This window comes from Ictalurus punctatus, chromosome 19, assembly GCF_001660625.3.
Source record: "Ictalurus punctatus breed USDA103 chromosome 19, Coco_2.0, whole genome shotgun sequence".
Lineage (NCBI taxonomy): Eukaryota > Metazoa > Chordata > Actinopteri > Siluriformes > Ictaluridae > Ictalurus > Ictalurus punctatus.
In genome coordinates, this window is record NC_030434.2 from 21,260,090 (window position 1) to 21,280,961 (window position 20,872).

General features: G+C 37.6%; 1 protein-coding gene across 1 annotated transcript; it reads left to right on the forward strand.

Annotated features, from left to right (window-relative positions):
- Positions 1-8,617: 8,617 nt before the first annotated feature.
- On the forward strand, positions 8,618-13,285 carry avpr1ab (arginine vasopressin receptor 1Ab). Its single transcript, XM_017493823.3, has 2 exons — positions 8,618-9,737; positions 11,119-13,285. Exons 1-2 carry the CDS (start codon positions 8,768-8,770, stop codon positions 11,508-11,510), a joined length of 1,362 nt encoding a protein of 453 aa, XP_017349312.1. The 5' UTR covers positions 8,618-8,767; the 3' UTR covers positions 11,511-13,285.
- Positions 13,286-20,872: the final 7,587 nt, after the last annotated feature.

Sequence of the window (20,872 nt, forward strand, 5' to 3'; positions counted from 1 at the left end):
TAACAAAAATGTATTTTAAATTACAAAGTGTGAGTTAAATTTTTGTTATATTTAAGTGTATTTGGCTTAAAGAAATGTATTTATCAACTTAAACATTTTGAGGTAATTAGTTTCCTCAAATGTTTTAAGTTAAATGAACTTATCCGGTTTTACAGTGTAGAAGCCTCTGAGATTGAGGTTTTCAGTAGCGTCTAGACTACCACCCTTAAAATACACACTTTCAAATAAAAATAAAAACGCTTTAAAAAAAATGGAATAGAAAATGCTTACTGAAAACTGAAATGGGGATTTGTTCTGTTTTGATATCAAGGATAACATGAAAACACATGACGATTTTAAAATGAGAAATAAAAAATACTAATATGATGGTTTATAAATGAGAAGATGGCAAGCACTGAAGTAAACATCTAATAGGAGTCTTATATACTGTATGGTCAGTATACTGCTGCATGAATAGTCCTAACTGTAATAAATCACATTAAGTTTATAGGTTCTTCCCTCATTATTTGGCAGCTTATAAAATAGCACCTGATCCAGTGCATCTTATTATTTTGTATTTTATTTTTTATATCGTGCTTCAATAGTTTCTCATACACAACTTAACGAAGCTATTACACACTAAGGTCATACAATATGTACATGGATTATAAGCTATTTTATCACACTTTTAATTCACTATTTTGAGTTGTCAAATTAATAAAACAGCGTCAATACGTTTATTAATTCACTGAGCTCTTCTGGAAAGAAAACATGCCCACGCTTTGACGAATACATTGATTGAGCACTCATTTGCTATGCTTACAGCTCACTTTAAGTTCATTCATAAGTTCATAAATTCATAAGTTTAGCCGTAAAAAGAAGCTTAAGATTCTCATCATTTAGCTGAGATTCATTTTGGTATTAAATCCTCACTAAACATGCTTAACTCAACTCTGAATATGGCCCAGTGTGAGAAATATGTGATCATTTTAAAACCGCTGCATACAAAAAATTTACATGTAAAAAGAAACAGATCATGTGGGGGGAAAATCTCTACATGTGAAAAATATGTTAAAAAATATGAAGTGTCTGAAAACCACGTTTAAGTGTATCATGTGATTATTCATGTGTATTTATGTGTGTTTTCTGTAAAGGAATGACAAAAACCACAAAACCTGAGGTTGTCATTTCATTTTATCATTCCTACAGAAATGTATTTCAAAAAGAAAACTATGATGATGAGCATTAATTGACTCTGATGTTCTGCATAAAGTCAAAAAATGAACTCATTAATCTTACAGGCTTTTAACTGCCATGTGTACAGCACTTTCATTAAAGCATTCAGTGTAAACGTTAAATAAAGCTATTTGTATATGATTTATTTTTCCTTCCCTTGATGCTTTTTATAGGAAAGACACTTTCTGAATGATTAAATTATTCATCCTGCAGCCTGATGCATATATATTGGATATTAAATGTGCAGATGTTTGGATACAGGACAATGTTTTTTGCTTGGTCTGAAATGTAACTACAAAGTGTTCCACTTCAAATTAGGAGCTCGGGGCACAAACTTACACATCCGCTAATAATGTTTAGTACAGTATATGGAGAGAGAAGGACAGCAAGAGAGAGAGAGAGGGCATAGCCCACGATAACTCAATTATTAGATATAAGGGATGGAGAGGCGGATGAGATAAGGGAGCCTTATTGCCTCTCCTCTCATTCTCTCTCTCTCTCTCTCTCTCTGTCTCTGATCATCTCCCATTAAAGACATATTTTCTCAATTTTTTTTCTTGAGGTCTTGGCACAGCCTATTCTTCTCTAACCACACTTCTCTGCTGCTATGCTTCTGTTCATTTAGGTCATGTCTTACTTCGAGGCGAGGCTTCAGTGTGTGTATGCATGTGAGTGTACTTTCCGTAGTTATGATGTAATTACATTTTCCCTTAACGAGCATGCCAGGTTAAAGTATGATTTATATGCACACACGCTGAAACAAATGTAAGTGTGATTGCACACACATGCACACACACACACACACACACACACACACACACACACACACACACACACTGTACTGCAACCTCTAGGCAGTGTTACACTCATATTAAATTTTAAGCCAAACTTTTGATAGATTTTTTTCTAAAATCCGAAACTATCTCATACTGAACTGCACCAAACTTTGAGAACCATGAGACGGGAACACACACTGGATGAGATGCCAGTCCTTCACAGGGCACCATGCACATGCATATTTTAAACCTAGGGGCCAAAATATCATAGATAGTCCATCTACAGGCATGTTTTTTTTGGAAGGCAGGTTGAAACCAGAGAATCTAGAGGAAACCCACACAGACACTCAGAGAATATGGGTGCATCTCATTCAGCTCTCTAGTTCAGTAGATCAGACAGTCGGCCATTTTAAGGGCTGTCTCAATCACAAAATCCTTCCAGTGCACTGGAACGTTTGCTCCCTAAAAAATCCCACAATGTGCCGCAAAAACCACGGAGCATCGATGCTCACTCTGTTCCCTTACTAGAAATCACGTTATATTTTCTGAAGCCTCTCGGTTCTAAACAAAATGGTGGACGAACTCTCAGCTAACTTCGTCTACAAATGTAAGCAGCTGGTTATCGTTGTTGTGGCTCTCAAATGAAATGAGGTTTTACAACGCTAGAACGTAGTCATGTCCCTGGAAATTGAGTCATCAGTGTCGCAACGAGTAGTGAGCCAGGGTCCTTACCACTGGCCGAATTCGTGTACATGTTATACTGTTGTACGAACTAGGGAGCTGATTGAGACGCACCCTAAGTCTGAGAATCTCCAGACAGACAGTAAACTGAGCTCAGGATCCCTCAGGGACCCTGGTACTGTGAGGTGACAAGACTACACCAACTTATAGTAGGATAGTTCTCTGCACCACCTTTTAGTAAATTACAGCACCTTAAAGTACCCCCAGGGATATGTACGTGCCCATCTGCGAACCGCTGAACTAACACAGAACTGTAGCAATTAAAACATCACTGTACAAATTCATTAACAAGAGCTCAGGACTTAACCCCAGATGTGGAGCTGTGATGCATCAATGCTATCTGTCACACATCTTGTGTATAAATCAAAACAATTGCTTAACAGTTCAATATGGCTGCCACTACAACAGACTTTCACTTGAATTTTTACAGATAGCAGTACCGTCTCTGAAACAGTATCAAATCACACAACAAATCACACAATCTCCGGTTGTGGGAAGTGTGTAATGATTTCTAGCTAGAACTAATTGGTTGTTTATTATGTGTTAGCTATATATAGTTAAATAAAGCCAGTGCAAAACTCAACATGCAAAATTTGGACACCAAATATGTCACATTGGCGGATCATTTGAAGTAATGCAAAACTTGTGTTAACTTCTTTTTTTTCCCCCTAAACTCTTTCTAACGAAATACTGAGAATCGTGCTATGATCAAGCGGTTCTAATCAGTTGTGGCAAAAAAGAATTCATGCCCTCAGAAGAACTTTGGTTGGTTTGTCACTTGTTATTATTCAAGCAGCTCGTTTATGGACGCACCCGTTTATGGATTTGATTTAAGCCTAACAACGTTTTTCCAGATGACTTATAACAAGATCAGAAATGTTTAAAAGACTAAAGAAGAGTTATTGAAAGAGTTAGGAAAGAATCTGCGAAAGAATTTTATAGCAGCATGTTGACATTTTTACATTCTGGATACATTTGTGTAACGCAGTACAATGCTATGACTTTACTCTCTTGTTACATTCATAAAGAGCCATGGTGAGACGCAGATCGCATCGACTGCATGTAAATAAGCTCAAAATGTGATAGCCACTTGAGTATAATAAGCAGACAAAGAGGAACAGACGTCAGACGCTGCTGAAAGGTCTCTCGTTTTAAGTCTGCGTAGCGTCAACTGACGCATTTGATTAAAACGAGTTACAAACAGGCTCTTGTTTAAAGTAAATGGGCTGTTCCTTCACCTGATTTTTTTAAGTATAGACTCCTTTTTTTGTTTAGGGATGGCATGAGAAAAGACGTTCAGGTTCTGGAGTTGCATTAGAATGACACTAGATTGAGTGAAAATTGAGAAGTCTATTGGCAAGCAATGTTTACTGGCTGAAGTTGACAGACATTAGTCATTTCTTAGGTGTCTTTTGAATTTAGGGAATTTGGGGGAAAGCTTGACACTTGACTTTGAACAGTGTTTGTTTCAAAACTAAAAGCTCTACCCATTTCAAGGCATTTCCTAAAAATAGACAACAACTAAGAACAACAAGCTTTTATTCGACTCCTGATGACGTTCCCACACTTTTAGGAAAATGGTGTTCTAGGATTTTTTTCAGAACTTTTCCCACGAGTTAGATACATATACATCCTACACACAGCTGGGGTTCATCAAACCACTCATAACCCCTAAAGGCCCCTTAATGGCAGTTACACACACACACACACACACACATCAGCATTTTATCAACCAATTGTTATGAGTTCACAGCACCGATACTAAATTTCTCAGCCGATACCGATAACCGATTATTCAGAGTGATATCAGCCGATACCGATAAGCGATAACCAATAGTTCTGCCTTTTATGCCTTATTGTAAATTAATAATGATTAATTTAAAAGAATTCTGTAAGAAATGCAAATGGGGGATTTAGACTTGACACCAAAACTTCCGTTTCACTGCTGCTCACTTCCGGTGTAAAATTTTTAGCGGTGCAGAGATTACAGAGATTACACACTGCAGTTTTGTCATCATTTGACACAAGAGACATCATCTTTACACACAGCACCAAATCAATGTGTTGTCCCGCCCTCTTTTGATTGACAGGATATAATTGGCCCAATCATCGGATGTTTTTAAACTATCTGCCGATAGCCCACAGCGTGAAAAATCGCCTTTATTGGCCAATACCGATTATCTCTAATAAGAACTATTTCAAACTTTAAAAAACACACACACACACACACACACGCACAAAACTGATGTCACCAGCTAACTATGCTCCCTGTATGTCAGGACTCGTCGATGGGATTTTCCTGCTGTAAAATGATATATATTACACTTTTGACAATAGACATTATCACAAAGCAACGTTACAGAGGTAGATTTAGATCTCAAATGAACAAGCAGAAAGGAGGACAGAAAGGAGGCAGTAGCAAGGCTCATATTGACAAATTCTTTTAGTTTAAGCCATTTCTACAAAGCCCATATTCATAAATCATCATAACTGTGCTTATAATTCTTTGTAAGTTGGTTAGTAACATATAATCATGTTGTAACACAACTGTGACTATTCATTATAATGCTGGGTACGTTACTGAACAAACTTCTATACTTTATAACTTCTATATCTAATAATTACCTAATTATAAAGTAAATGTAATATTTATTAACAATTATAAATACATATTTAAAACAGCATCCTCATTATAGGTGAGCTGTAAAACTGTTACGTAAATTTTGTAACAACATGATGTTGTTATAAAGGAATTACTTTAGGGCGCATTATTACAGCTTTATGATGCATTATTAGAGTTTATAAAATTGGTACAAAATTTCCACAGGATTATAAGCACAGTTATGATGATTTTCGAATAGGCGGCTTTATAGAAAGTGTTACAGAAGAGTCTTAATGATTAAAGCGGCAGGAATTAAGGTCACAGAATCTTCAGATTGTCTGTGTGAGATGATCCAAAATAAAATTCCAAGCAGTAGTAGAGCGTTGGGATAAATCAGGCAGGTCAGAAGGGTGAGACGAGCCACAGCAGTAGAAGTGTCAGGATCTAGCGCTGACTATTAGAATTAGAAATTAAATACATTTCATTTAAATAAGATACTGGATCTATATCTGGACTGATATTTTCCAGTTCATTTGATCCATTTTCTTAGTTTCCAGGTGTTTTCTATCTATGGCTGGACAAAAGGATTTCCTGGACCCTGACTGTGTGCTACTTCTCTCTCTCTCTCTCTCTCTCTCTCTCCCTCTCTCTCTCTCTCTTTTTACATCGGTCATCCTCAAGAAGATCAAAAAAGATCAGTCAACACATTGATCATACACGGATACACACAGACACGTGCAAACAAGTTACAGTTTCCTAGTCCTCACTTTCATGCTGAGTGACCAAAAATAAATAGATAAATCTATCAAACTTCATTATTTATTAATCGAATAAATCTACAAATCTAGATGAAATTGCTTAGCAATATTTGCAATATCTGAGTTGCAAGTCGAAACTTTTATTTATCTAGAACTTTTAAAAACACCAAATGTCAGTCAATGTGCTGCAGAACAAAATCAAGTAGTTCCAAACAGCAATGAAATAAAATACAAATAATAAATGAATAATAATAATAATAATAATAATAATAATAATAATAATAATAATAATAATAATAAAGATTCAAAGACAAAAACACAGAGGATAAAAATGAAGATATAAATGTTTAACGGATGTCCTGTTAAATGCAGCTTATTATTCCAAGCTTAATATTTACAGTAAATACAGTGAAACTAAACATAAAGTGTTATAAGGGCATGGAATGTACGCCTGAGAGATTCAGGATTAAAGTTTTGTTTTCCTGCTCACTTGCTCAGGATGATTTATGAAACGTTCCGGCTGAGATTGCACAACGTTATATAACAGTATATTGGAGAGAGGGAGCTGATGTTCATTGTGAGGTAGTGGAACAAACACACACACACACACACACACACACACACACACACACACACACACACACACACATACACACACACACACACAAACAGAGTTGTACATCTGTACAACTGAACAGAAAAGATCCACTGATTCCACCGTTCAGCTCTAGGGAATTCCTATAGACAGTCCGGGTTGTATTTTGTCCAGCATCATGTCAAAAGTCGTCAGGTCACTTACTCTGTCCTCTTACAGCGTCTCTCACACAGGCAGATAATGCTTCTTATTTATTTGGATACATGCTGCCACTGTGATCACAGCAAAATCCACAGGGTTGAATGACCTACTGCAGAGTATACAACATAAATAAACACTGCAGGAGTCGAATCAACACACCTTGCGTACACGAGTTTTCACTTTCCTCCCCAGTGAAATACAATTCACTAGAGCTTTATGTTTACATTACAGAACAAATCCTAGTTTGTACTGGAAAATCAGCCTCTGTGGATTACTTTAAATGTGTCCTTTAAAATCTATTTTATGTTTTTTATTGCTATGTTTCTATTTGTTGTTTTATTATTGTGATTGCAATTCATCTCATCAGTTATGCTTTGGTGCATTTTGTTAGATAAAAAAATCTACATAGTTTATTTTAATCCATTTATTTATTTGTTTGTTCATTTGTTTGGTTTGTATTCATTTATTATTTATATAAATATTTATTTATGAATCATTTGTTTGATTAGGCATCATTGATTAATTTATTTTACTATTTGTTTGTTCCATTGTTTGTTTGTTTTGCTTGATCATACATCATTTTAAATAGTTTTTTTAAAGATTCTTCATGAATCCATTTGGTTGTTTGTTTGTTTGTTGTTTGATCTATCTATCTATCTATCTATCTATCTATCTATTAATTTACCCATTTGTTTATTTATCTAATTATTTACTTACCAACACTTTTTAAAAAGGTTCCTTCTTTTAAGGCTTCTCTTCTAGGGCTCTGCATGAAACCCAGAGGGACAGAGAAGAGTGAAGAGTGAAATGCACCTTTTATTCATTTATTAATTTATATAATTATTCTTCTGAAGTTACATTGGGCCATTTCACCTGCTTGACCTGTGAAGAGTTGGTGTGCTCTCTTCTAACACACACACACACACACACACACACACACACACACACACACACACACACTATCCTATCCACTGTCTTACTATCCTTGTGAGGATCTTTTGGATCATGTGTTTATTTATTTATTTTAAATTATGCAACAAAAAAAAACCCAAGACATTTTCCTAAAGGGGACTCATGTCCCCACAAGGTCAAAAGCATCAGAAATTCCTGTCCTTATGCAGACATGTGGTCCGGCACACAGACAAATACATAGGCACACACACAGACACACACACACACACACACACACACACACACACACACACACACACACACACACTGGTTTCACGTAACTGTAACATGAATTTTATATCTTATAGCTGTTTTTGTTTAGACATGCAAACAAAACATTTTATTGCACTCTCTCTCTCTCTCTCTCTCTCTCTCTCTCTCTCTCTCTCACACACACACACACACACACACACCACACACACACCTGTTGCTTGTGTCCTTCAGCCAGCATTTCAGAACAAACTTTTCCATTGAACAAATATAAGTATGAAAATTCATAAAGGTTAGTCCGTACTCATCCGAGAATATTCCATAGCAAAAAAAAAACAACCTGAAAGATATTCACACTATGATATACACATGCCCCAGTTCCCGATGTTAAACCTGAAACATCCTCAGCTTTCTAAATTGTTTAAAACGCTTTTAAACGGATGTTTCCCCCCTTGTGTTCAGTGACGATTAGCGCTTGGATATCTGGGTAGGGGAGGAAGGGCGGAACTGAAACTCTTCCCCTTTTTAAACAGAGACTCGCAGGGGGTTGGATTTAGAGACTGCGATATGAGACGGGTAGCACTGAGCAAATGACAGCGAATGTGATCTGTGTGCGCGCGCCTGTGTCTTGACTGTGCCTTTTGCGCGCGTCCAAGACGCTGGAGACTTTAGCAGAATTCCTTCTATTCACTATTAGTCATTACGCACGAGTAACCGTATGGCGCACGCAGGACCAGGGCTCTGTGCTCCACCACCGGAATTCAGTCCACACGGAAACAGCACGCACACCAACCGGACACTGTGCTTGAACGCCTCGGATGCGCACGCAGCTGGAAACGGGAGCCTGGCGGCGAACAGCAGCGGCGATCCGTTTGGCCGTAATGAGGAAGTAGCCAGGCTGGAGATCACGGTGCTGAGCTTGACCTTCCTGGCGGCTGTGGTGGGGAACGTGAGCGTGCTGCTGGCTGTGCGCAACGCAGCCAAGAAGAGCTCGCGTGTGCACCTGTTCATCAAGCACCTGAGCCTCGCCGACCTGGTGGTGGCCTTCTTCCAGGTTCTGCCGCAGCTCTGCTGGGAGATCACTTTCCGCTTCTACGGACCCGACTTCCTGTGCCGCGTGGTGAAGCACCTCCAAGTGCTCGGCATGTTCGCCTCCACCTACATGCTAGTGATGCTCACCGTGGACCGCTACATCGCCATCTGCCACCCGTTACGGAGTTTGCAGGGGGCCACGCGCCGCGCGCGCCTCATGATCGCATGCACGTGGCTGTGCAGTGTGGTGCTCAGCACCCCGCAGTATTTCATCTTCTCTCTCAGCGAGATTGAAAGAGGCTCGGACGTGTACGACTGCTGGGCTCACTTCATCCAGCCGTGGGGCGTGCGCGCCTACATCACCTGGATCACCGTAGGCATCTTTCTCATCCCGGTCGCCGTGCTCGTCTTGTGTTACGGATTTATTTGCCGGAGCATCTGGAAGAACGTCAAGTGTAAGACAAAGAGCGGCGCGGCGCACGGCACGAGCGCGCTGATCGGCAAGGCGTCGGTGAGCAGCGTGAGCACCATCTCCCGTGCCAAACTCCGCACCGTCAAAATGACCTTCGTCATCGTGCTCGCCTACATCGTGTGCTGGGCTCCGTTCTTCATCGTGCAGATGTGGTCCGTGTGGGACGAGAATTTCTCCTGGGACGGTGAGTGTTCAAGTGCGCAACGAAATTACGGCGCACACCACGTAAATGGCACGCATTTGGCATTTACATTATGTCAATTGGTATGTTTTTCAATAAACTTAAATGTAAAGTTATTGTCTATCATTACATAACATTAGCATTGCATATGAAAACGATAATTAAATTCTAAAGATAAATTATTTAGTGGCATCAGTCTTTAAAAATGATACCTATGCTTCAGCAAATGTATCATTAAATGGTTTTCAAAACAGAAAAATAAATAGACATCAATACAGTGTATTAATTGTACTTGAATTGTTTTAAGCATTTCCTGTTTGAGTGACAATTTAGCAAAATAATTTAGGTTTTTTTTGTTTGTTTGTTTTACATTTAGGCACATTATATAAGTTTTCCCCCTTAAAGACCTTTAAGAGACAGCAGAGAATGAACTAGGCATGTCTTGTGTGTGCCATGGAGAACTGCTCAGTGATCACTGAGATGAAATAATTTTTGTTTTTCCTTTTGTCATCACTTTTTTCAAGACACATCCACATCTGGATTTTCACTTAACAAAAGCTGGCATTAAAAGAAAAACTGTTGTGTTCAATAAAACCATTAGTTAATTTAACAGATGTTTTAAAATGAAGAGTTTTTTTGTAACGCCTTCCGTAGAATAATCTTCTGTAATGGAACAGCTGCTTTTCTAATAGTGTGATATTAAACCTCATAAGCCTTATGATTGACTTGCAGAGTGATCAGAGTTGCTTGATGCTTAAAGGCTGACATTGGATTTAGGTTTATGTAGTAAAGTTGGCATCATCCTGAAAAAATCACTCATATACACTGTGGTGCGTTTACACGCGAAACCTATTTTAAAAAAAGGTATGATTGAAGTTTTTTGGTCAAAGTAGCAAATTTCCCCATTTTTGTATTACATTCATGTATACAACACCACTGATTTGGCATTGACACTGATGTATCATGTTATATAATATATTGGCTTTATATTGGTGTATCATGTTATATGATATATTGGTGTTACATAGGTGTTTCTTGTTATATGATGTGGTTTACAAGTAATAAACCTGTCACCTCATTAGACACTGTCTTCTACAACATAGCATCTTAAATCAGTGTGTCCTGAGGACATGCTGTACTATTAACAAATCTGTTAGCATTGTTCACAAATAGAGGTGATATGTTTTAAATAAACATTTTAAATGTTTTCCTTGTAAATATGTTACAACATTTTAAGCTGGCAATATAGAGATAATGAGCAGATCATATACACTTCAAGCAAATGTGCCCTTAGGCGACATGTGTAACAAAGATTCTTATTTATCTCATGTGCGTATCCTTCCTTGTATTTCATCCGCATGTTCTCATACTTCTCCTTTCTCAGATTCGGAGAATACAGCGGTGACCCTGTCGGCCCTGCTTGCCAGCCTGAACAGCTGCTGCAACCCGTGGATCTACATGCTGTTCGGTGGTCACCTCCTGTACGACTTCCTGCGCTGCTTCCCATGTTGTCGGAAGCTTGGTTACGGCATCCGTAACGACTCAGACAGCAGCCTGAGGAGGAATACGCTGTTGAGCAAACTACCTGCTGCCTGCACACCCCCAAACGCCTCGGATTCATGGAAGGACTCGCAAAAAAACAGCCAGTCTGTCGCACAGGACTGTTCCGATAAAGTCAACCGTGTGGACTCTTCACACAAGAGTAATCAGACCGTAGACAATCTGAACAAACACAGTCACACCAACCAGGCTCAAGTTCTAGATACAGACAGCTGAAGACTGTTTTATGTGCCACTTTTGTCCACTGTGGTTCCATTCATTTAAATGTTTACATTCGCATGCTGCTCATTCATGGAATTTTCCAATGAGGCAGTCACGTGACAGCAGTACAGTGCAAAAAATCATGCAGATACAGGTCAAGAGCTTCAGTTAGATGTTCACATCAAACATCAGAATACGGAAAATATGTGGTCTTAGTGACCGTGACTGTGGCACAGGTTCTCCTAAGCTGTATAGTTGAAGACATTGCCTGGTCTTTATTCAGTTTTCTCCAGTTTCGATGAGTCTGTGCCCAGTGTAGCCTCAGATTCCTGTTTTTGTCTCACAAGAGTGGAACACAATGTGGTCTTCTGCTGTTGTAGGCCATCTGAGTAAAAATTCAGCATGTTTTTTTAAAATATATTTTTGAGATGCTTTTCTTCTCACCACGGTTATTTGCATTACCATAGCTTTTCTGCCAGCTTTAACCAGTCAAGCCATTCTCCTCTGACCTTTCTCAGCTAGTCATTTCCAGATGTTGTTTTTTTTTGTGTGTGTAAACTCTAGAGACTGCTGTGCATGAAAAAACCCAGGAGATCAGCAGTTTCTGAAATACTCAATACCGCCTGGCACCATCGACCGTGCCACTGTCAAAGTCACTGAAATCACATTTCCCCCCATTTTGAAGTTTAATGTGAACATTAACTGAAGTTCTTGACTTGGATCTGTATGATTTTATGAATCACACTGCTACCACATGTTTGGCTTATCTGCGAACGAGCAGGGGTGCAGTTGTTCATAATAAAGTGGTTAGTGAATGTATTTTACACATAGAATTGCAGTAAGTGGTGACAGATACATTGAAACATTTGCTGAATAAATAATGTAACTACCTGAAATTACAGGAATGCCTGTCACAAATATTGTAATGCCTAACTAAACTGCTTTTTTTTTTTAAATGACAATGAATGTATGTTCCAGTCTATCCATATTTATCTGTCTTTTAATTATTTTTTTAGTTGCTCCACATTTGAATATTGACATAACGGTAGCTGAAAATACAAAAAGATTCACATTGTCTTTTGAGTTCATGGAAATTCACATAATGAACATATGAAAAGCATTTGGATGTAATGTAATGCTGCCTATGACCGGCCAGTGCATTTTGCCTAATTGGGCCGAAAGAAATATGAACTTTATTGTTATTGTTCACTTGTTCTTATATCTTTCCAGATGTGTTGTAGTGTAAATGTTTGCACAGGTTGTTTTTAAATTTGCCTATAATTTAGGTAACTGTGACAAAGTGTAGTGTGACATCATATAAAGCTTATAAATACTTCTCAATATTCTACACTTTTTGCCTTGATTTTCTGTGTTGCGTATTTGCAAGCCCATTTCATGCCATAAGCAATATAAACAGTTGCTTAAATCACTCGTTCCACAAAAGGCTTTTTAGTGGGTAATTTGTACCGGGTATTCAACTAAAAAATATAAAGGTCCAGTTACATAAAATTCCTTGTTTACAAAGGTCCAGATAAGCAGTTAACATTACTACATGGTGACTAAATGGTGACAACAGACATATAAAAGTTATGTTTTGCTTTATGTTTTCTTTGGCGCTTCACATTACCACTTTCGATTATTTCCGCAGACAAAGCAGTAGAGACGAGAACAAAACGAGTGTTATGAATTTGATACAGGGGAGAAATTAAGCACAATAATACGTCATTCATTCTGTTCATTCTGTTTACAATGTGACTTTTTTGTCTTTGAATCAGACAAATGAGGATAAATAAAATGCATAAAAAAATGTATGAAAGTCTGTGAAAACGCTCCTGTTTCTGACCTAATGTCTCTAGCCCTGTAGCTAGTTTCTGGTTTGATGCGCTGCCTTCAGCTAAAAACTTTACATAAATTTGTGCCATTTGGACTGCAAACAGTGAAGAAGTCTGCTACAGAAGAAGCTGTGCTGGTTCATGTTTAGAAGATTAGAGTTGCTGAACTGCAGACAATTTTTCATACATTTTTTGTCTTTGCTACACTGTTTTTTTCCAGCGATGAAATACATGATATGGCAAAAGTATGTGGACACCTGACCTTCATACCTGTATGTACTTGTTGAACATCCCATTTCGAAGTTGGTCTCCCTGTTAGCTATTATAACAGCCTCAGCTCTTTTGGGAAGGTTTTTCACTAGATTTTGGAGTGTGGCTGTGGGGATTTGCCCATTCAGCCACAAGAGCATTAGTGAGGTCAGGTACTGATGTTGGACAAGGAGGCCCAAGGGGCAGTCTGTGGTCCAGTTCACCCCAAATATGTTCAGTGAGGATAAGGTTATGGCTCTGTTTATGACACAAATTCTTCCACTCCAACCTTGGCAAACCATGTCTTCACGGACCACGGGCATTGTCATCCTGGAACAGGTTCCAGTGAATGGAAATCTTAAAGCTACAGCATACAAAGACATTCTAGATCAGGGGTGGCCAATCTTATCAGGAAAGGGCTGTGTGGATGTAGGTTCTCATTCCAACCGAGCAGAAGCCACACCTAAATCTATTGAAAGGAAAGCTCAACTAATAAAACAGGTGGAATCAGGTGTGGCTCCTGCTTGATTGCAATGAAAACCTGCACCCACACTGGCCCTTTGTGGATAAATTCGGCCACCCCTGTTCTAGACAATTGTGTGCTTTCAACTTTGTGGCAACAGTTTGGGGCAGAACCACATATGGGTGTGATGACCAGGTGTACACATAATTTGGGTCCACATCCAGACCACAATCCTCCAGTTGATGCTAATAGTAGATTTTATTTTACCTCATATAAAAAGCACAGGTCCCTGGTTCTTGCAGTTTTAGGTTTCCACTTGTGCACTTCAAAGTACAAAGAACGTGACTTAGATGCTACCTAAGTTCAAGATTTGCTATGACAAGATCATGATGAACTGTCCAGTGCTGAGAAATGGAAAGATAAATCATACAGAAGAAGAGAAATGAGCCCAAGCATGCTGGTAAGAAATTAACTTACTAGTCAGAGTTAGTCTTTTTGTGGACTTGTTGATACCATTATGAAGCCTAAATTTCAATTAAATAAATGACAGTGATAATGAGTTAATTTAACTCACAGTAAGTCACTTGCTAGCTAAATAGAAGAAATCAAGTTTCTTTTAAAGTTGGTTCATATCGTAAAACAGTTTTGATATACAAGTGAATCCAAAATGACTTCACGGCTTAGGGCTGAACCATCGCCAGTACACTCCAATGTGCTACAAGAGACTTCACTGCTTAGCTATTACAATGTGTTTGACCAAATTTACAAATGTCCACATGTCTAAAATCTCATGTTATCTGACCTGTGTTTAATGAATGTGCCAAACATTTAGCAAATCAGATTGACTGCTGAACTCAGGCGAGCGACGACCTTCTGATACACATGGCTTATGTTGGTATATTGTTGTAAATATGACTGATTTAAATAGATTAATAAATAAATTGTGTATATTGAATAATAGTGATTTTTAAGTTGTGTTCAAATGGGAAATTCTTTTTTAAATACCAAGAATGTCGAAAAGATTAACAATATTTCACAATAATAAGGCCAACAGGATGGCTCTCTCTTCAGGAAGGAGGAAGTTATGTCCAAAGCATCTTTTTTATTAATAATACATGCTCACCTTAATATGCACATTTCCCACCAGTGATTATCCATGAGCAGGGGGAGCACTGTGCCTGTGGTGACAAGTGATGTAATGAAGCGCACAAACACCAAGCTCATGTGCTCGACAGATCCACCCTGGAGCTATGGGTATTGAATAAAGTGGCTCTTTGCTGCTTGGTGAAATAGCATAGCTCTTGCCCAGAGCACACAGAGATGGGAACAAGCCGAGCACATGTAAGCATTATGGTCCATGTTTGTGCTAGAGCTGGATGGAGTTTTGACCTTGTGTACCTTGGTGTAAAAATGCTGTCTTGGTTTGTGCATGAGCAAATTATCCTAATGTTCATGCTAGCACAAGAAGAAGTCTCTCATGTCACTTGGAGTTTGTCTCTTGTGGGCATGTACCGTCCAGTCGATTACAAGATTAGCAAAGCAAGCTAACTGTAATAGCTACCTACATTCGCCAGACACACAATTTGTAATGTTTCAATGAACGACACATCCTGCTTTTTAACTTTTCATAATTGCATTTAATGTTATAATAGTTCTGTACTGTTATAACTGCCCTAAACTGTCTTTCCTTCACCAGTTACTCTTTTTTTCTCTCTAAAGTTAAGAAAAAACAAAGAAATGCAGGTTGTCATATTACTGAGAAACACAAAAGCATTAACTCATCTGCCCTGAAGACTTTCCCATGGTATAAAAATGTATTCACTCTTACAAAGTGCTAACACCAAAGACTCCTTTCATAAATTTTAAATAACCATTTCATAACAGAAACCTTCAGCATATCAATGAATATACATTTTAATTTAATAATAAAAAAGTACATTTTAATTTGTGATAAAAACAATGCATTCTTTTTGCAGGTCCATGTGAATGAGTTGTTACTATAGAAACGTACAGTAAATGTATTCAAATGAGTACATTAATATAAAACTTCTGACCAAAGAGACGTTGGACCGCAGGTGCTGTAGGATTGGTTCAAGGAATCATTCAAGCCAGTTGTATGGATTATAGCTAATTTGCATAGAATTGAGAAATTCTGAAATGGCAACTCTGTGTTGTACATGAATGATTGCCTGTTGTTGCTTGCTGGTGTGAACACAGGGTTGTATTCCGGTTCTTGGGTTCCAGTGTAATGATCCTGGAAATACTATACAAACTAGTACTTAGAGTAATCAAAGCAACAATACTGAACATGTACATGTGTGAGTGTGTGATCTCATTATGTTCTCCATGCTTGTATGGTCTTCATTTGAACCCTCTGATCTTTCATAAGAATTTAAACTTCAATATGCCTTTTCTTTATCTAATTATAATTAGAACAGGTTTTCCTCCCTTTTCTCTCCAATCCTAATCTTATCACAAACTAATGTCTAACCTCACTGGGATCTAAATGTTGTTGCCATGTTTTCAGACATCTACAGATCTAAACACCTGAAAATAGGCTGTCTGTAAATGTAACCCAACTGGTAGATAATGTCCAGCTCATCTGTTGATCTGGGTGCTCTGGACAGGTAGGCCCAAGAGTCCATAGAGAAATGTTTGCTGTCTTTATAATAGGAGAGCAGATCTAATAACGGTGAGGCCATGTGGCATATAAAAGAGATATACAGTAAGTATACCAACCAATGTGCCAGCAGGTCTAAACACAGGTACAACAATAAGTTCTACAAATATATAAGAGATAATAACCAACAAAGTCTCATAATAAAAGATAATTAAAAAAAAAAAAAAAGAAGAACAGTCAAAGCAGAGTTGAAGAAGTTGTGATTTCCATGCACTGGTTTTCTTCTGCCTAATATATATATATACTATTATTTTTATGCTCGTTATCAAGGCTACAGTCCAGCTTGGTTATATCAGTTCCATATATTTAAAAATTGCGATGACACTTCTGCCTCTTCATTAGCGGCATTATGATCTTTGTCAAAAATATACACTATATTTTACTATAATTTTTATAGTTTATGTATATCATTTTACTTTGCACTTAACTTTTTTCCTTTTTTTGCCACATCACTGCTGTATCTTATTTTGGTGTTGATTTAAAAAATGGTGCTGATTAATTAATTTTCTATAATAGAGGCTCAGACAGTGGCAGCTGAAATCAAAATTATTTGTTTATAGGTTTATATTAAAATTCGCACTCATTCTAATGTATTTGTACACACTTTATTGTTTCTATAGCAACAAGTCCTTCACCATGTATGGCTCACAATAAACAGATTAAAAATGTTATTTCATTTTTTTTTTTAAATCTAATAAATGTTGATATAGTGAAACTGGGTGGATCAAATCTCCAGTGTCACTGCTTTGTAACAGTCCATCCATCCATCCATCAATTTTCTGTACCACTTAACCTTCACAGGGAGCCTGGAGCCTATCCCAGGGAACTTGGGGCACAAGGCGGGGAACACCCTGGACATTGTACTAAGCTTTGTAACAAGTCACATTTTGAAGCATGGGAAAGTCTTCTTTGTGGCCGTTTCACTATATTAAATCTAACCCTAACCCTAAAAAGTATATATTGTTCATTAATGAATCAGTTTCTAATCACTGGCATGTTACTGTAGTATAAGAGGAATAAAACACTTCAGGAAGTCCTGTTATAGGAAAATAACTACTCCAGGGTGGTAAGAGTACTCCGCTTTGTGTCAGAACGCATCACACCACCGCTCCTGGATTAGCCTATTTTTCAATAACAGCACGTCACCGAGTGCATTATTATTTTATTACTTAAGGCTGAGACTTAATCAACGGGAATTTGACAATCCAGTAATAGACTACTGAGCGTTGATAAACAGTGAATTGGTTCGACAAAAATGACTGAGATGTCCCATAAATCAAGCAAAAGAGAAAACAGGAAGGACGGAAAGTAGAAAGGAAGGAAGCAAACGGCTAATTAGAGAAAGAATAAACAGAATGTACAGATCAAGAACTACAATGCTTTCTACACCACACAACAATCATTTATTTACCTCTACATCCCGCCTACATCTCTTTTTCTCCCACTGTACATTACTCTACTCTGAAAGGTTTTGGAAGATTTATTGACATTCAAACCACTTTCATTGTGCATATAACTACCAGATGTTGTGGTTTTTTTTGCTATATAGACAGATTCAAATAAGTCACACACAGCTGCACAAAACCTGCACAATTAACATCTACAGTACATGAAAACTGGGAATTTCCTGCTCCGTTCTCGTTAACAACAGGCTGCCACATGCTAACTCTCCTTTCGACAATTTCCTGATTACTTTAATAACATCTACCACACTTTGTTCCTGTTCCTCATTCGTTTTTCCTTGAAGCCCTCTCGGATTAGTTCTGTAACTTATTTTGTTTAGACGGCATCCAACGTCTTGGTGGAATTCAGAAAAGACAAAAAACATTTAACACATTCATTCTTCGATGACATCTGGATCTACTATAAATTCATATGTGAGCCGAGTAGGCCGCGTGCAATGTTTGTGATTTTGGAAAATATCAAGTGCCTTGAATTTAAACCAGTCTTCCACTTCCTCAAATTACATTGCTGTTCATCCATTATAGATTGTCTTCCTATATAAAGGAACGTCTAGAACATTATGTTTTTCTTGGAAGAACTAACAGCATGTTGTTGTTTTTTTCCAATCGTTTATTCCTAGCCTTCAATTAAGTGAGGTCCACCATACAAATCCCTGTATAAGTTATCATTATAGAAACGGAAACGTATTAGAATAAGCGCATTAATCTAAGCCTTGCAGACGAAAATCACGTCAGAGCCGCTCTTATAGAAAATTAATCAAGCTTCTGATTGGAGTATGAAATATCGCTGTGGTATAAGAGAGTATAACTAATAACCAGGCCAGAATATATCATGAAATATATCATCTAACGTGAAATGTGAATCCAACCCTCACTCTCTTACTCTTACGTGTAGTTATGCATTATTTTGCTACAGACCTGCTCTCTTATGCAATATTTAGTGAACAGGGTGATGCTTTGTGTGTTTCTGTTTACAGAGGGAGTAATAACTCAGCCTGGTTACAGCGTTCCTGAACACTGAAATGAGTAAATGGCTCCACAAATCTTGCAACAAAGATTTCAGTATCTGGAGTTAGCAAGGGGTTTCATTTCAGTCAGTCCTTTTTATATAACTGCTACAGTCACATTTCTCTTTTATATGAGAGGAGGTGCACAGAAAAGAATTTGCTTACCCTTAACTTCCCTGAAGTCATTGTGTTTTACATAGAGCACGTAGTACTTATATTGAGGTCTTACTTTAACAGAAGATGGTAGTGCTAGCTTAAAGTCGACTAGGACAAGAAAGTCATTTAGATGTAGACTACAAATTCAGGTTCAAAAGAATTAGTAGCTTTTTAGAGAAGCGTAAATTCTGCAAAGTACGAAAGCACAAAAATCTACTTGTGTCTCCCTGCAGGTTAAGATGCATCTTTCAACAAGATAATGACCAAACTTGTTAGACATTAGACAAAAAGGCTCGGGTATAAGGCCTACTATTATTCTCTGCAAGTGAAGTTTCAGCCAATGTTAGCTGTTTGTGTGCAGATAAATCGCAGCTTTATCTATAATGTGGGAAAAACTATTGCACTACTCTTATGTTTGAGAATTATTGCGTTAAAACTAAACTACTTAACATCTTCATAACCTGAAAACATCACTTCTTGTTCATGTTATTTATTCTATAGCAATGTGTCACTCAGCTTTATTTTCTTACACAGTGTAAGTAATGCTAGTAAATTTCACCAGCCAGAAGCAGTGCAATACGATCAAACTCTTTCACATCTGTAGGAATCAAACTTAATAAATACTGAAAGTTGGTTAAATTTAAAATCATAATATCTTTAGGATGTTCATGTAATCAGCTGTATGGATTGCAATTAAGCATAGGCTAAGCAGTAACTCTAGTCGACTGCACTGAAATTGCTGGTCTATGCTCGGACAGCAAAAGTTGAACAGTGGGTTGGACCTCTGTCCAGGGTGTCCCCCGCCTTGTGTCCCGACTTCCCTGAGATAGGCTCCAAGCTCCCGATGACCCTGTGTAGGATAAATGGTATGGAAAATGTATGGACATTATTATTGTTGTTTTTGTTGTTGTTGTTGTTATGAAATACTACTATTTATTAAATATATTATTTATTAATATTGTCATCGCTCTATATCATTGCTATTATTTATAACACAACACAGTTGTTCCACTCTGTTTAGTGCACCCTGTAATGTAAATTACAGCTGAGCCTATCACTTCTGCTTAAGGTGCAATATTTGTATATGAGGTGCAATATCTGTGTATTAGGATGGTAATTGTGTTGTGTTGTCTGAGATGTGTGTGTCGAATACATTTTGTTGTGACCAAACATCAAGAAAAATTCCTAATACATGTAAATGCATATCCTGAATAACATGATTCGGATTCTGCTTGTGATATTCTTGGAGAAGGGTTTAAAAAAGAGGGAAGCAGTCAATTTGATTACATCTCTGTATTCGTTTGTTGTTGTTTTTCTTTAAATTAAAGAAATATCTAAAATTACTGAAACAAATGACGTGTTAATAAACTGTTTCATTTAAAGATGATAAAACACGTGGATTAGCGTACTTCATTGGAAAGATAATGTTTCAGGGACACATAGTCTGTTGTTATATGGTCATATATTCTGTTGTTATATGGTCATATAGACTGTTGTTATATGGTCATATAGACTGTTGTTATATGG

Excerpts from the sequence above, each read along its gene's own strand:
- avpr1ab (XM_017493823.3), top strand. The coding sequence starts at position 8,768 with ATGGCGCACGCAGGACCAGGGCTCTGTGCTCCACCACCGGAATTCAGT. Across the intron at positions 9,738-11,118 it reads CGAGAATTTCTCCTGGGACG|ATTCGGAGAATACAGCGGTG; the intron begins GTGAGTGTTCAA and ends CTCCTTTCTCAG.